The sequence below is a fragment of the Apiospora aurea genome (genome assembly GCF_038362705.1).
Source record: "Apiospora aurea strain CBS 24483 chromosome Unknown utg000001l_segment0_segment0, whole genome shotgun sequence".
In the NCBI taxonomy this organism is placed as follows: Eukaryota; Fungi; Ascomycota; class Sordariomycetes; order Amphisphaeriales; family Apiosporaceae; genus Apiospora; species Apiospora aurea.
In genome coordinates this window covers 3,433,620-3,450,112 of record NW_027117388.1, presented here as the reverse complement: position 1 = coordinate 3,450,112, position 16,493 = coordinate 3,433,620, and the positions used below count along the sequence as shown (strand labels likewise).

Sequence of the window (16,493 nt, the reverse complement as noted above, 5' to 3'; positions counted from 1 at the left end):
ACCAGAGTGCCGCCTACGATTTATGATACGTAACTTGTGGCATAAACATTTGGCCCCTGCTTTTAGCTTGCAGCGCATGCCGAGCCGTCCCTGTCGATCATGTGTCTGGGGAGGATATGGTTTTTCTAGCCGTTAATGCCTCGTTCAAGCCTTCAGCCAAATTTCCTGTTAAGTGAACAAGCAAGCACCACACCTGATGAGGAACGCATTCGTTGGGTTCCTCCAGGAAAAGCGAATGGATCAATATTAATGCGAGTTGCATGTTCGACTAGCTACCAGGTTGCCTGGAAGAAATCCTATACGTGTTTGGCGTACGTCGGTTTCTCACATCTCACATATCCCCTTGATGGCGGAAACACTGCTTCTGGTATACCGGCCTCCGTCAAGAATCGACTTGCCGTTTATGTAACCAGAGACTGCATGATCACAACTCCCGTGCATTACACCATAATATGGTGGGATCAGACAGCTCTTTCGCCGTTAAGGGGATATCGGGAGATTGATTCACGCATGCCATGGGAACAGCGCCATTCAGGATTGCGTACATTAAGCGAAATCAGTACTGTCATTTCCGAATATCGAAAGCCTTGGATTCTTAGTCGCTGTCAGCCAGTGACCGGGACTTGATGATATTGCCCAAGCAAGCACGCCGTTGTTCCTGGACAATATATTTGTCCATATTTCTTGCTCGAACCTCGATATCGGTGGTTCAGGATGCTTGCAGCTTCAGTAACTTGAGCCGCAAAAGCAAGGCGGCTCGAAACCGTCCGTGCCCGGGCGGGGTCGAGAGTCTGACGACCGGCTTGGCCAGCCCCATCGAAGTTTAGAGATGGCTTGCTTGATGGTGGTGCAGGATAACGGGCCGAGCAATTGCTTGCGACAAACCGAATTATTGGCTCAACTTTGATTTGCCCGCGACATCACAACTACGCTCGTGTTTTTTAACGTCGGATTTCGGAAGGAAAACAACCAGGATGGGGATTCTTCGGGCAACCTTTAAGACAGGCCTCTATGGCATCACAGGCGGCCTGGCGAGTGTGGGCGCTGGCATGGCTTATCTCGGTGCCACAACCTCAATCGTCGACCTGAAGAATGAAGACGCATGGTTCCGATCCAAGACATACGCAAAATACAACCCGAAAGCCAACCCGGCTCTTCAGGACGACTGCATCAAGCGTGTGCCACTCAGCAAAATTCGGCCGGAGCTCCGAAATGACGAGGCCGCCTTGACCCTCGAGTTCTGTCGTGGCTGCTGGAGCCGATGGGGTACAGTCACTCAATGTTGCTTTCTACCGACGTGATCACCCTTACTAACGTGACTTGCTAGGATTCTGGCCCCAGAGCAAGCTTCATGAGCGCTACGATGCGCCTCCAGGATCGGAGGGTCACACGTGGAAGACCTCGGAGCTGGCCGTCGCCAAGTACGAGCCCGGCCTGAAGTTCGTCAACCACTTCGAGGTCGTCGAAAACCAGGGCAACGAGATCACGGTCCGCTGCGGAGGGTCGCCGCTGCAGCCCGGCCTGAGGAACTCGGATGGGCTCATCCTGTTCAGCGCGCGCATCGACCGCGAGAAGCAGGAGGCCGTCTTCAGCCTCAAGTCCGCCTTGTTCGACAGCGCGGGCTCCTACGGCAAGGGCGTGGGGCATCCGATCCCGCCCAAGATTATCTTCCTGCACCCTTGGTATGTGAGGATACTGACGCATTGCGGTGTGGGAAATGTGAAGGCTTGAGACATGGGCATTCTGACCAATATCTATATATATATATATGCGCCTCAAATCCAGACTCGCATACTATGAATTCCAAATATGACCAGTCCCTTTGAGAGATCCAATGGGGCATATATCTGATTATGGTCTAAAATAGCCTCATTTATACAGTAATGTGATTGGCTGCCCCTGCTGACAGCATTGAGACAGTGTTGGGGCACATCCATTTGTCAGCCGTCTATCCGAAAAGATATTTGAATCAACTTGAATAGCAGCATGGGAAATGATTGAAAAACTGTAGCTTCCTCGTACGTACAGCATGGCCACTTCCAGATGGGACGGACCGCCGCTTGGAAGCAGCGCATTCCAGCAGCTGGAAGTAGGCATAGATTGTGGGTTGTTTGCTGATTTCGCCCCGGAAAGTCAGCGTCGCTACTCAACCACGTAGTCAATGTAGCCCGAGGTTCAGTATCCGAACTGTTTCTAGGAGCATGTATCATATGCCAAGCAATCCAGACAGCCGCAATTCGAGAGTCCCGCGGCAACCTCGGCAACGTAACGGACGAGTCGCGAAGCTTCGTGCTTACCACGGCAGTCGTCTCCACATTCGCCTTCTGTCCTGTGCTGCTCCTCTTTCTGGCGCTGGCTGGAAACCCGCACCGCAGGCGGCGCCGGCTCGTGGATCTCGCCACATGGGTGCAGTATGCGCTCCCGGTGGCCGTGGTCGGGGCGGACATCACCTCGATGGCCAACGCGGGGCCAGACTCGGGCTTGGGCGCGGCCACAGGGGCGACTTTCGGCAATAAATGGTTCGCAAAGCATACTTTCAGCGATCTTGTCAGGGAGCACTATACCGCCTTCCAGGTACAACATTGCCAGACGCAGATGGACGGGGGCAGCGTCGCGATCTATGTTACTTCGGTTACTAGTATTCTTACAGTGTTCGGTCCAGTCATCCGTCTGCTCTTGTTGGCTTTAGGCTGGTGACTCGGATATCTTGCTCCTCGGTCCGGGATTGCTAAGCTTTTACGTGCCATTAATAAGGTCATGCGGCATGTTATCATGGGGTGTGCCATGATTACTATGTGGACGGGGCTGTGGATGCTGCTGTACATCCGCTGGGCTATTGAACCGATGAATGAGTGGCCCTTTGGTCAAATCCTGTCTACTATGACGTGGTTACCTGTCCTCGTGGAAGCCGCGTATCTTGCAATGTGTGAGTATCCAGACCCCCATCTGTCGTTCTGAACGTAGCCAGACTATGCTAACCTTGTTGCTTCATAGACGGCATGGAAACTGCATTGACCGGTCGAGTCCCCGAAAATTACATTGTTGTTCTTAATCAGGACGAGGGAAATAATATAGACAGGAGATGTGCTTGCGTCCAGGATAAGGGGCATCATCCAGGAAATGATCAGTCATCATCTGGAGGGTCCGAAAGTCACAGGGTTCAGTAGCAGCATGTAAATACTCCATCGTCAACTTTTATGCCTAAATATAGAAGGTCTTTGCAGGTGTCGTTTCGGATTGATAAAGGCGGCAATGCTTGACTTTTTGCATATCAAAAGGTATATTGGTAGGAAAGAATGCATGGAGCAGCCACCACCGTTAGATTCCCCCGACTGATCTATTGGCGAGAAATTCACATCTTTTCAGTTTACTACAACATTATAATCGATAATGGGACGAGTATCCTGGATGATCACTCGTGAATCATAAACGGAGGAAGTAGAGCTTCATTCAATGTGCGGCTTGTCTTGCGAAACCAGACCCCAGAACACACATTGGTGGGGCTCGTCGCATCATGACCATCATTAAATCAATTTCGCATCAGTCGTTGACGAGATTACTGGAATGGGATACAGGGCTTCTTACCCTCCCACTTCAGAGTAGCTCCAGTCAAGAAGCATCACCTATGAAAGAGGAGAGATTGCCCGGACCTTCCAAAAACACCCGCCCACCTACCTAGAGACCTACTCACCCAGCTACCTTCAAATCGCCGGATAACAAGCTCCCCTCCCGACGACCAAGGAATCTGGTCTGGCTTAGTTGGCTAATGTGTGAGACTTGAATTCAATGCTGACTTATCCTTACAGATCGCCGAACAAACAGTTCGACCGAGTACAATAACATGTACTTAAGACACATGTATTCACGCAACATTGTCTGGAAACGTCGTATGGCAGCACTGCCTGCTTCCCCTTCCACATGAAGCTACGAGATCAGAGCTCGTGTGAGACTCAACGACGTCACACAACCATATTACTACAAGGACGGGTACCTCCGTACTCACTACTTCCTCCAACGCGAGGACCGAAAATGATGGACGATCAGATGAGATTGAGGATGGTCCGGTTGTCGACGACGACGATGACGACCATGAAACACCACTAAGAAGTAAGTCAATAATGAATCCCTCCTACGCCAGCCAGATCAGATTCCTTGAGAGACATTTTTTTCCCTTCACTTCTGTTCAATTGACGTAGGATCCTTCGTGTCTTCTGGGATTGGACACTACTGAACATCCTGCAACCTCTCGGCAAAAAACTGCATGATTGGCAGCATCTCCTCTCTGCTATCCGGCATTCCATCGTTGCCCTTCATCCACTTCACCTCACGCACGTCCGTGAACTCGCTTTTCAGTGCGTCCATAGCCGCCTCGTCGACCGCCTCACTGGATCTCCCATGGCATACCAAAGCTGGCGTACGAGCCTTCTCCCGACTGCTTATCGACGGGACCATACTCGCCGGCAACGGTCCTCCTACCGACACGATACCCTTAAACACCTGCCGTGCGGCACTGTCGCCTCCTGTGGCGTCCGCGGTCTGTTCGCTGTCCCGTAGGCGTGATGCCAGACCGAGCGCGACGGATCCGCCTTGTCCGTAGCCGAACATCAACATGTCGCGCGTGCCCCAGCCGCACTTCTCGATCAGCACGCCGCGGATCAGCTTCTGCAGCACCGCATCCGTCGTCTTGGTGAATCCAGGGTCGAGTTCCAGCTCGCCCGTCGTGGGGGAGATGGTCAGGTCGTCGCCCCAGTGGAAGTGCCGGGTGGGCATCTCGTCGTCGTCCGACAAGCCCAGCAGCGCCGGCGGCAGCGGCGTTACGCCCCGAACGGAAATACCCATCACACCCGGCAGGGCCAGAGTCTTGGCGAGGCCGGTGTAGGCTTCCTCGAAGTCACCCAGTCCATGGAAGAGGATCAGGATGGCCGTCGTGGTCTCTGGTACTTCGGGATAGGCGAGCCCGACAGTGATGGCGGGCGCCAGCGACGCAAAGTCTTCTGGTTGGGGGATTCTGGTGGGCATGTTGTCCGAAAGAGTTGGATAAGGAAATGCAACGAGGGAAGGCGGTGGTGACATCTACACGCGTGCAAATAATCGGTAGCTTGCTGGGACTTTCGGAGGCAGCTTACGGCCAATGACGTATGGTGCGGTGCCGTCGTTGCGCTGGAGGTTGCGGGCGGGCGAGTTCTGCGCGGTGAAAGGAAGCCGGTGTGGTGGGGATTCCCCGCGCCCGGAGTGCGCATGCGCGTAACTCCACCCTGCTTAGCCATCAAGCAGGTGCTGAGCTTCGTTTTTTGGGCCAACGCAGTAGTGTATTGTATTACTGTAAGACAAGACAAGAATATCAAAGCCAGATACAATCTGAAGGTTCGGGTGCATTCGCCGGTCGAGAACCCCATCCACGAACCGAGGTGCTGGATGCCCTACGTCCTACAACGTATGGTTTACCGAGGACCATCCCGGCAGGGGTTGCTGTGAACGCTTTAGCCCGCTAGATTAACCCCCCGCACGATACCACCCTCTTTGGATCCAATTTCCGATGTGCATCTTATCACCCCCTCCAACACCACGAACCAGATGTGATTGACCTCCCACGTGGTCTATAGAGGCTCCTTCACGTGTGAATATAATGAGAGAATTGCACGTATGATAACACCTGTTCCTTCGTAGAGAGATTTGGCGACAATTCGAACTCATGCAGTCTATCTGTCTTACAGCCTGGTAGCGAGTATGCCCTGTCGTCTAACTACGACACGATGGCCTGACGCCGTCCATTCGCCTGCCCTCTCGATACACGCGCAGGAACTGCTGGGGCCGCCATGGGCTCTCCCATGCGGCCTGTTCGGTTCCCGGGGGGGGAGGCATCTTCAAGGGTGCGGGTGGAGCCGAGTCATGTCACTTGCTCTCCGCGATGACTTAAAGATGCATGCGTTTCCTGGGTATTACAAGATGTAACTTGCATCTCTTCTCACTGTGCCTGTTGGTTGTAGGCGTCCACTCTTTCGATACTCCCACACTCGTCTATCTGCCACTACCGTTCGTTCGCGATCATGGTCAGTTCACTGATCATCGGTGTGTCGCTCGCCGCCGCGGGTGCTTCCGCCGCTGGCCAACCTCTTGCCCCGGCCCAGGACATCAATCTGCCCGCCGGTGCGAACGCTGCAGAGCCCCTCAAGTGGCTGGGTGCCAATGGCCCGTGGTTTGCTGGTACGTGAGCGCCAGTTTGCTGTACAGATCGAACAGTGCTGATTTGAGTGTCTAGGCGACAATGTGAATGGCATCTCGGCTGATGTCCCCGAGAATTGCTATGTGGACCAGGCCGCCTACGTCTCGCGTCATGGCTCTCGGTTTCCTGACCAGGGCGCCTACAATGGTTGGGTCAGCCTTCAGCAGAAGGTACCGTGCTATGAATCTCCTCCCGAGTGCTGAAGTTGTGCTGACCCTGTGATAGCTTTCCGCTGGAGGATATACAGCCTCTGGAGCTTTATCGTTCATGCCAAGCTGGAAGACGGTTTTGACGAACCCTTCCAAACAGATTGCCATGGAGAGCCCCACGGGGGTAAAGGAGGCTCAAGACATGGGGTACCAGCTACGAACTAGATACCCAGACCTGTACAAGGACGGAGACGACTTCATGGTGTGGGCCAATAACTACACTCGTGTCCTCCAGACTGCCCAGATGTTCGTCCGTGGCTTCCTTGGTTGGGAGTCAGACTCCCTTGGTAGCATCGTTTCCGTCACTTCAAAGGGCTTCCCTGGCGGTATTGGGGATTCCCTCGCTCCTTCGGATATGTGCCCCAACTTTGCGGACAGCGAGGGAAGTGAGCAGCAGAGTGTGTGGGACAAGATCTGGATTCCTCCGGTCCAGGCCCGCCTTAATTCTCTCATCAGTGGCAATCTGACTTTGACGGCCGGCGATATCACTTCCATTCCTTACCTGTGCGGCTACGAGAGCCAGATCACCGGCCGCCTGTCCCCTTGGTGTGACGTCTTGACAAGCGAAGAACTCAAGTCTTACCAGTACTCCAACGACATGCGGTACTTTTACGGCATCGGCCCGGGCACCGGCCTCAACAAGAAGATGATGACTCCGTACCTCGACGCCCTCATGGGCCTCTTCACGCAGGGCCCCAACGTCACCGGCACGAAGGCCGACGGCTCTAGCTTTGACGTACCCAAGTTGCTGGTGTCGTTTTTAAACGACGGCCAGCTGACCGAGCTCGTCACCTCCAGTGGTGTTTTTGACGCCCAGCCGCTGCTTTCGCCCACCGAGAAGGATGATAGCCGGTTGTGGATTGGTTCCCGCTACGTCACCATGCGAGGCACCATTGCCTTTGAACGCCTAAACTGCCGCGCCGTGTCCGGAGGAGGCAGCGGCAACGGTACCGTGACCACGACGCGTCGGAGCTGCCGTCACAAAACAGCTCAGCCGACCACGTTGTCGTCGATGGTACGCAATGCCACCGCCACACCAGTCAGCAGCAGCAGCAGCAGTGTTCCAGTTCCCACCATCACTGGGACGCCAGCTGCCCAGAAGAATGCCACTTATATCCGCATCCGCTTGAACGACGCCGTCTATCCCGTCCCTTCGTGCCAGAATGGGCCCGGTCGCTCGTGCCTGCTCGACAACTACGTCAAGTACGTCGGCGAAAAGTACGCGGCCGAGGGCGACTGGCTCGAGAATTGCGCGGTCGCGGCGGCGGGGGCACCGACTAAGGTCAAGGGTGCCTCGTTCTACACGGATCTGAGCAGCCCCTGGCTCAAGAGCATCAAGCCTTGAGGGGAGGTGGTTGTTAATAATGAATGCAATACGATACGATACGATACAGTATTTAGACAGTAGTAATGTCAAGTGCCTAATATGTGTTACCGCATGCCTCGTCCTGCTTCTGATGGTGAATGCTTGTCCGTTAAATGCCATATGAGCATGTAGCGAAATATCCAAAGACAAGATTGGGCACCGCAGCCACCTCGTGCATCTGTGTTTAGGCAGCTCGAATACACTGGTAGCTCGCCTAAAATAGGTATATGAAAATTCACGAGTACATATGAAAGATCTGATGGGATTTGGTCCCAGGTTTGGATGAGGTTGCGATTGGGGGCTGAATGCTGGGTAAGGGCGGCATGTGCTGAGGTTGAGATTAGCGCATCCCTGCAACTGGGACACGCTGCAGGTGGCCTAATGCCAAAGCTTAGGTCCCTACCACGGCTACCAGCAATCTCCAGTGAAACATTAATAACCCCCGCCCCCCAACATCCTCGAGAACGAGTAGCAACCAGACGACTAGATCGTCTCGTTCAGATCATTCCGACACTCATACCGACTGCTTGATCGAACCACCGACTGTATTGCGACTGGGACCCGACCCGCGATGCCACGTCATCCGCCGCAATAGCGCCTCAAGTCGACGATAACCTGGCCGGTGCATATGCATCAACATGGCGAACCGATACGGCGGCGGCGCATCATATCGCAATGGCGGCGCTAATGGCTACGGCTCCTATGGGAGGAAGGATCTACCGCAAAATGGAGGAGGCGGCGATGACTACGATCAATTTGGCGAGGGTTACGGGAGCGAGCGCTACGGTACCCCTCCGCAACAGATGAACCCACGACGACCACCCCCCATCGACTCGCCTCGGAATGGCGCTGCTGGCTACGGTGGCTCGACTGCGTCCTCGAGACTTCAACGCGCCCAGCAGTCGAGCGCTGAACGACAGATCTCCCAAGTCCTCGAACAAGTCAAGGCAGAATGGCCCGCACTATGCGAGGCCAACTGCATTCCGGCGTCGCTGGCGTTGCAACTTCTCGACACCAGCTCGGTTGGCAGGGCCCACGAATACAGGAACTTCCAGCAGACCCATCAATACCTCCAGGACTCGCTGAAGGGAATCGTACACGAGCACCATCAGGGCTTCAACAGTTCGATCGGTACCTTTCACAAAATCCAGGGGAGCATACAGTCCTCCCAGAAGCGTGTCCGCGCCCTCAAGGAATCTCTCAACACCTCCAGAGCCAACCTCTGTTCCACCGATCCCGAGCTCAAGAAGATGTACAAAGCGTCGCATATGTACGACGAGGTGCTGCAGACGCTGAACGAGTTGGAAGACCTTAGGACGGTCCCTGACCAACTCGAAGCACGCATATCCGAGAAGAGGTTTCTTACGGCGGTCGAGGTTCTGCACAACGCTTTGCGCAAGCTGAGGAAGCCCGAGCTGGACGACATCGGAGCGTTGAGCGATCTGAGGAGTTACTTGGCAAACCAAGAGACAGCCTTGATGGACATTTTGGTGGAGGAATTACATGAGCATCTATATCTGAAATCGCCATACTGCCAAGAAAGATGGCAGAATCTCGCAAAAAAGCAAGATGGCTACAACGAGAGCTACGGCGACCAATCTAACATCATCCCGTTTCATGTCGTCCTTGATAACCTCGATCTTCGACATGCCGTAGTCGAGGATCCGGCAAAGAACCCCGAGGCCGATACTTTCTGGTACGTGAGTCTACTGGTCGAGGCTCTGAACAAACTCGGAAGGTTGGAAGGTGCAGTAGATAACCTGAAGCAACGATTGCCGGTTGAACTGTTCTCCATTGTCAACGAAACGATCAACGAGGTGGACCAGAGGCATCCCAGCTCATTGCGCGGAGGCTCGCTAAGCCAGGAAGGGCTCCATATGTACGGCAGCCGTGAGACGCAGATGCGAGCTGATGTCATCTACGACTTGCTGTGGACGCTGTATGGCAAGTTTGAAGCTATTGCCGAAGGTCACCGAGTCTTCCATGAATCCATCAAAGCTCTCATTCGACGAGAAGGGTCAGGGAACAACAATGCTCTACTTGGTAGTTTCAAGGAGCTTTGGAACCTTTACCAGAACGAGATTCGCTCACTACTACATAACTATGTGACGACGGATGCGGACGTATACCAGTATAACAACTCGCCGAACCTAGGTGGCCCTCTGAACGGTAACAAAGATGCTGGCAGAGACCACCTCTTCAAGTTCTCTGAAGCAGATTCAAAGTCAGTGGAGATGACGGCCGAGTACGAGGCACTCGATAGCATCATCCGTGCTGCTGTTCCTGGCCTGACGTCCGGTGAGCGAAAGAACAAAGAAGACAAAAAAGGCGGAAAAGAATTACAGAGGAACGCAATGCTGGGCGCCTATGAGAACAGGCAAGCTCCGGGATCGTACAAGTCGTTGGTTGAACCCAGCGTGTTCAACATGAGTTTGCTCCTGCCGCCAACTTTGGTCTTCCTGCAACGGCTTAAGGTGATTGTGCCGCCTGGCTCTGACCTGGCAGCAAGCACCCTCACATCGTTCCTTGATAACTTCTTGGTCAACGTGTTCCAACCTCAGCTGGACGAGACGTTGGCCAAGCTTAGCGACAATGTCTTTGCGGAAATTGACTCGTTCCAACAAGATGCCGACTGGTCCCTGGTAGCCAGGCGGCCTGTATTCAAGGGCACCACGTCATTCTTCACCATTGTCACCGCGTTCTGTCGCATGCTGGGAACCATTCCTCACGACCAGGCGCTCAGCTCCTTGCTCATCAGCCAGATGATGAGATACCAGGAAAGATGCCAAGCATGGTTCAGATCGTTGGTTTCAAAAGCTCAAGAGCCGCCAACATCTTCAGTCGCACTACGCTACTCGGCCGAGCTTGCCACCACAACCGGAGAGCTCCAGGAGACAATTAAGAAGCTATGGACCTCCGAGAACCTCGACCTCGAGCTGCTGGACAAGGAGGTCAACCTGCTCATTTTACAGACAAATGAACGCAAGTTGGAGCCAAACGATGTTATCCAAGATCGCGATGTCATTTCCTCGCTTTGTCTCCTATATACTAGTATGAAATGGCTCGCAGTCAAGGCCGTGGCTCTGCGACATATCACCTCCCACGAAACTGATTCGTCTCGGCCGACCATGCCCAAGACGCAGAACCGACGATGGACTCTCCTCAACGATCCCAATAAAGCTACAAGTGATCAAAGCGGTCCTGTGTATTTACCTATGACCCAGGATACTGTACAGTAAGTTCGAACTTTCTAGATTTGTTATGATTTGACCTGGACTAACGGTCGTATAGGTCCTTTGACAGACTAGTAGCATCCTACGAGGAGCTTGCTGGCTCTGTACTCTTGACCCTCCACACCGAGATCCGCGCCCGCATCATCCATTCCCTCTCCATTTCAGTCTCACCTACCACAGCCCCTTACGTCCTACCGCCAGATCAGGAGATCAAGGAGCCTGACCAGGAAATCATAACACTCAACTCCGAGCTCGTCGCCTACGACGAGACGATAGTCCGCTTCCTACGGGATACCGAGATCGACTTTGTGCGCACCGGGCTCGGCCGCTTGGTCAACGCCTACCTCGTGTCAAACGCGCTCGTGGCGCAGCCCATGAACACGCGCGGCTGCGAGCGGATCCAGCTCAACATTCTGGTGCTGCAGCAGAACCTGAAGAACATCGAGGCCGGCGTGGACCTTGCGCGCGCGGCCAACTACTTCTCGCTGTTCACGGCGGGGCCCGACGGCGTCGTGGAGAAGGCCAAGAAGGATGCCCAGGCGGGGGCGGATGGGGGCGTGCCGGAGAGCGAGAGGTTCAGTTACGACGAGCTCAAGGCCATGCTGGAGCTGTGCTACAGCGAGCAGCTGTCCCACGCGGAGCGCGGCATCGCGGCCGCGGCCAAGAGGCAGATGGGCGAGAAGGTTTTGGCGCTTAGCGAGTATATGTGGCAGAGCTAGGTTTGGTTTGGTCCGCTACCTACATAGCATAACGTACGTATAGCAGGTATTTGATGAGTCCTTACGAAGAGCTTGCTTGTATTGGGGAACTTTTATATGTAATCGAACTTTATATTTAGATCTTCTCGTGGGTATGAAACTGGAGATGGGCACTTCTACGAAGCTCATGAACATCTGACCACAACATGTGCGTATGGTGGACTGTTTAACTCCAAGTCCATACGAAGCCGCTTGGGTAACAACGGCGGATTTGATAGATTCAGATACACATAGACGGCTTGCCTCCCTCCATATGGTTTATAATCGTCGTATCAGAACAGCATAGCGCCAGTTCACCAGAAACTTCACGTCGAGGAATGACGTTCCGTCGCAGAACGATAGGCGTCGTGCCCCCCCCCCTTGCCCCTCCTCGCCGTGCCGCCTTTTGCAGGTTGGACGTCAAGCGCTCGCTGAGCTGCATTGGCGTGAAACATTTCGTAAAGGCGGCTCAGCGCATTTAGACACCACGCGAGCGAAAGGCTGTATGACGTTGGATACGAGAGATGGGTGGCGAGGGAGGCAAGGAGGCGAGGGGCCAAGCGAGCATGGCAATCAGGCTAGAAGGACAGTAGATGCGATGCGAAGGGACAAAGTGACTACCTGAATACCTGACTACCCGCATGTAGTAGGTAGGCTACCTATCCTGATCTCTGGTCGTTCGTGGGTGACACAAGAACGTCATTATCTCTGCGGACTGATTCGTTTCAGCTTGTGTGGTTCACGCCATCATTTGGTGTGTGTGTGTGTGTGTGTGTGTGTGTGGGGCGAACCAGTTTGTGGCTGCGACTGTATGTACCACTTACACAAACTATTATTACCTAGGTACGTGGCAGAGACAGAAGAGGTTGGGGAAAGGCACAGGAACGGCACGCCGTTGGCGCCTCCTCTCCTTGGCTGGCGCCTCCTCCTCCCTTCTCCCCCTTTCGTAAATAAGCCCGTGGCGTCGTTGGAGGGGCTGATTATGGTTTTATGGTGTGCGCAGGCCAGGGGGGGAGAAACGTTACCTATGAGTTGGAAGCGAATTTGTTTCAGAAACCAGTGGTTGTTGGTTTGGCCGTGCTTCCTTCACCAGCTTTCGGCTCAGGGTGGTAAGCTGGGCTGCTGGGGCGTTTAAGAGGTAGGAGAGTTACGTTCGGCATGAGTTCAGAAGTGCACTGCATACCCACTCAACTGTCTGCCTAGCTCCTCTCTCGTGAAGAAAAAAAAGGAAAACCGGTTTGCAAGTTTCATAGATAGATAGATCCATGTAAGTCTCGTCTGCGAGCCTGCTTACTGTGCATATGGTATGCGTATTCAGAGGTCACAAGCTCCCCTCTATCGTCTATCTCTGATAAAGGTTGAGCGAGCAGTTTGAGGGAGTGAGTGAGTGGCGGGGGTGTGATGGTGATGCTAATCGTCTTGGCTGCATGTTGCTCCGATGTGGCGGTGCGCGGGTTGGGAAACAAAACGGGGCCTAGGGGCTTTCACTCTCGGCATACCTATCTCATTACATCTCTCCAGGCATAGTGCCAAGAATGGATCCCCCATCTCCCTCTAGGCTCGGCCAGATTGGAGTTCAAGCTGAAAGAAAAAAAGAAAAAAAAATGCTCCGATTTATCAGCGGAATTCTTTTCAACAAAAGAGGAGCAATTCCGAAGGAAGTTAGCGGCCGGCCGCCGTGTCTTCCTCTATGATGTGATTGATGGGAAACTCCGGGCATCCATGAGAAATGTGCCGATAGACGATATGCAATACGGGTGCCAGTGGCTTGGTCTGTAAGGGGGGCGGGCGCGCCTTTGTTGGTGCTGTTCTTCTTTTTATATCCGTAGAGCCGACTTGGCTACAGAACACTCTGGTTCGAGCCGTGTGATAGACGGATGCAGGCTGGCAGGACTATTGCAAGGACCAATGCTGCTGCGGCCCAGAATAGTGCAAGCGAGTTCTGACAGGTCAGGTACCGAATATGCCGTCTTTGCTCTACCCATCCGGCTAGTTCGGGGGTGTCTAGTTTTTACCTAGGCGCAAAGAATTGCATTGTGTTGTTGCGACTGGCCGGACGTGGATAGGCCGCTACGGGGTATTGGTTAGTGTTAGTGATCCAACGGTTCCTCGACTGAGGCGCACAAGTTCTAACAACAGACAGACTATGGGATGATTGGGAGTGGGGAAGGGAGCCGCAGTGGTAAGGCACAGGGCGGGCGTCCAGTAGGCGTCTGTCAAAAAAGGTTGATAGATGTGGCGGTTAAAAGGGGTACAGAGACTCCAGAGACTCCAGTGCAGTGCGTGAGAATGCACTCATGTTCTTGGTTCGATTGGGTTGGATCGACCAGCGCATGCTGCAAGCACAACGTGCAGGATCTGACCAGCCCTCTTCCAAACTACCAAAGCAGGATTTGGCCTGTTTGATGATACCTACATAGAGAGAGTGCATGCCGGTAGCCATCGTATCAGACCACGGAGAATTCAGCTTCATAGCTACCGTGGCCCGGAAATAGTTTCGGTGAGAACGAATAACGTAGTCTCCCAGTCGACCAGTTTCAGCAGTGAAAAAAAAGGAGCCCTCGGCGTGGCGGTCAAGAAGGGAGGGCGGGCGGGGAGAAGGCATCCCAGAGTTCCTCCTTAAAAAAAAAAGAGCCCGTGTAATTTGGGAGTCTACCTAGCTAGGGAGTGAGGGAGCCCTGGAAAGGCTAGAAGACGAGAAGTGGAGCGAGCTTCCGCATGCACCGACCGCAAGCGCGATGGTTCGAATCGACCGTCAACCGTGACGTGTTTGCAAGTGCGCGTACCAGAGCAACAATATTATTATATCTTCGTTAATACATAGGCAGTCAGGCAAACAGGAGGGTGTCCTCACGCTACCTACTCGCCCACATCCATCCGGGGGCTTCGGTTTCGGGGGCGTGGTAATGTCGTTGGTTCCTCACTTCACAAATTACCATTCCCCCATGCGATACCCGATCAGGCCCCCGAACTTAAAACGAACATCAAGATAACGGCACAGGCAGGTGGATAAAGGGATGAGCCGCACTCAACCCTCCAAGAGGTTCGTGACAGGACAGGAAGGGCACTTAATGCAGGCTTCTACAGTATCTCCTTGGCTTATGTAGCAAAGCAGCATCACTATGACGGATGCTCATGATGGACGCCGTTTCTTTACGGCGGCAGCGATTTCGAAGTTGTTTTATTGCATGCCATGACGTGATAAGTACTAGGTAAGGATCAATATGAGCCACACACACCTCAGCGAAGGGCTTATGACCTCGCAGTATAGAGTTCCAAAGCCAACAAGCACTGCGTAGGGCAATAGGCCTGTTGGGTCTGTTACCTACTTGTCTGGCTCCCGCGATGCATTTTGCAGTCAATTCATGCAATTGAGACCAGATCTTGATCCAACGGCTCTGGGTTTGACCCTGCTATCCATCTCTCGCCCCTCCCTGCCTCCATTTGTTTGAGGGTATGCCCAGTTGCATGCCTGGCGTAGCATTGAACCGTCCATTGGAAGTAAACCTGGTCAAATTGGGGCTGTATAGTCACATATATAGCGTATATCTCTCATGCTTTGGCAGATATTCCCCGAGCTTCATCGTTGAGCAGCAGTCGATAGGAATCGGCTTGCGTGCTTACGAGAAGTGACGTTCGCTACATCCGTCTCTACCCAGCCATCCCTTGAAGAGCTGGTGAGTACACACGTCCCGGCAAAGTCTGTCACGGGGCGAAGGATTGGTCACGCAGCAAACTTGATGAAAAATATTGACGACGAGCCATGATCCCTTGGCTACGGTACAATCACCATCGCAACAGTTGGGTCGGGGGTCCCCTTCTCCACCATCCGAATCAAGCGTCAGAGTCTCGACTCTCAGCGACGCCGTAGACGCACGTTCAATCACTGGAGCTCATCTCGCGGCAGCAGTGAAGTGAATGCGTGGATGGGTCGCTGCAAGCCTGCAAGCGGGTGAGAGCATTTAATGCTTCTCGACTTTTAATTACCAGCCCGCGGCACTGGCCGGGGGTCTACACACATCGACATGATGCATTGAAATGACAAAGCCACGGGCAGACGGCAGACTTCAGATATCCTGGGCCATTTTTGTTCAATTCAGTTCTCGTACATTCCGTGCCAAACAGCGATTCCCGCAGAGCAGCTTTTACCTATCCCGTTTACCGTACTCGTTCGTGCGTGACGACCTAGGTATCCTGCCATTACCCAACCCATTAAACAATGCAGAGCACCAACATTGAATTGACACTTGATTATTTCTTGATTGTTGACTGAGAGCAACCCAGCACGGAAGACGACTGGCCATTCGTTCGATTGATTCGCAGGCGGCCCGAAATTAGCCAAACACGTTCGCTGCAGGCCACAGACGCTGGCTGGCAAACTTATTCTTATTAGCAGGGAGGGAGCACAGGACAGCAAATACATAGCAGACACACCCACCAGCCCAGGCATTCAGGCATTGTGAAGCACCCACATCCGAGCTAGACCAGGGGGGGTGGCCTTTATTAGGTACCTGCGCCTAACCTAAGCGGCCTACCAGTCCAGTTGTTGAGATCCGCCTGTACATCTCACGTCCTACCATCAATCAAATCGCTTGCTACTAGGAGTAGGAGCCTAAGGGGACAGGAAAAGTACCTCCCGCGTCTCCTTCCCACACACCCTCCTCTGACCCTACAGGACGATACCCACCTGCGGCCTCCCCTACTTCCACTGCCCCTACACCTTGA

The 16,493-nt window shown here is 53.6% G+C and overlaps 5 protein-coding genes across 5 annotated transcripts; 4 read left to right on the top strand and 1 right to left on the bottom strand.

Moving 5' to 3' along the window:
- Positions 1 to 974: 974 nt before the first annotated feature.
- PG986_001065 (uncharacterized protein) lies at positions 975 to 1,731 on the top strand (the record flags this gene model as incomplete). Its single annotated transcript, XM_066837287.1, has 2 exons — positions 975 to 1,266; positions 1,328 to 1,731. The coding sequence occupies 2 exons, from the start codon at positions 975 to 977 to the stop codon at positions 1,729 to 1,731; spliced, it is 696 nt and encodes a 231-aa protein (XP_066706180.1).
- A 298-nt stretch (positions 1,732 to 2,029) lies between these two features.
- On the top strand, positions 2,030 to 2,697 carry PG986_001064 (uncharacterized protein; the record flags this gene model as incomplete). Its single annotated transcript, XM_066837286.1, has 2 exons — positions 2,030 to 2,089; positions 2,227 to 2,697. The coding sequence occupies 2 exons, from the start codon at positions 2,030 to 2,032 to the stop codon at positions 2,695 to 2,697; spliced, it is 531 nt and encodes a 176-aa protein (XP_066706179.1).
- Positions 2,698 to 4,224: 1,527 nt separating this feature from the next.
- Positions 4,225 to 5,019, bottom strand: PG986_001063 (uncharacterized protein; the record flags this gene model as incomplete). The annotated part of the gene is made up of 1 exon (XM_066837285.1): positions 4,225 to 5,019. The coding sequence occupies one exon, from the start codon at positions 5,017 to 5,019 to the stop codon at positions 4,225 to 4,227; it is 795 nt and encodes a 264-aa protein (XP_066706178.1).
- Positions 5,020 to 6,047: 1,028 nt separating this feature from the next.
- Positions 6,048 to 7,777, top strand: PG986_001062 (uncharacterized protein; the record flags this gene model as incomplete). Its single annotated transcript, XM_066837284.1, has 3 exons — positions 6,048 to 6,204; positions 6,260 to 6,393; positions 6,449 to 7,777. 3 exons carry the CDS (start codon positions 6,048 to 6,050, stop codon positions 7,775 to 7,777), a joined length of 1,620 nt encoding a protein of 539 aa, XP_066706177.1.
- Positions 7,778 to 8,436: 659 nt separating this feature from the next.
- On the top strand, positions 8,437 to 11,750 carry PG986_001061 (exocyst complex component; the record flags this gene model as incomplete). The annotated part of the gene is made up of 2 exons (XM_066837283.1): positions 8,437 to 11,033; positions 11,090 to 11,750. 2 exons carry the CDS (start codon positions 8,437 to 8,439, stop codon positions 11,748 to 11,750), a joined length of 3,258 nt encoding a protein of 1,085 aa, XP_066706176.1.
- Between the last annotated feature and the right edge of the window lie 4,743 nt (positions 11,751 to 16,493).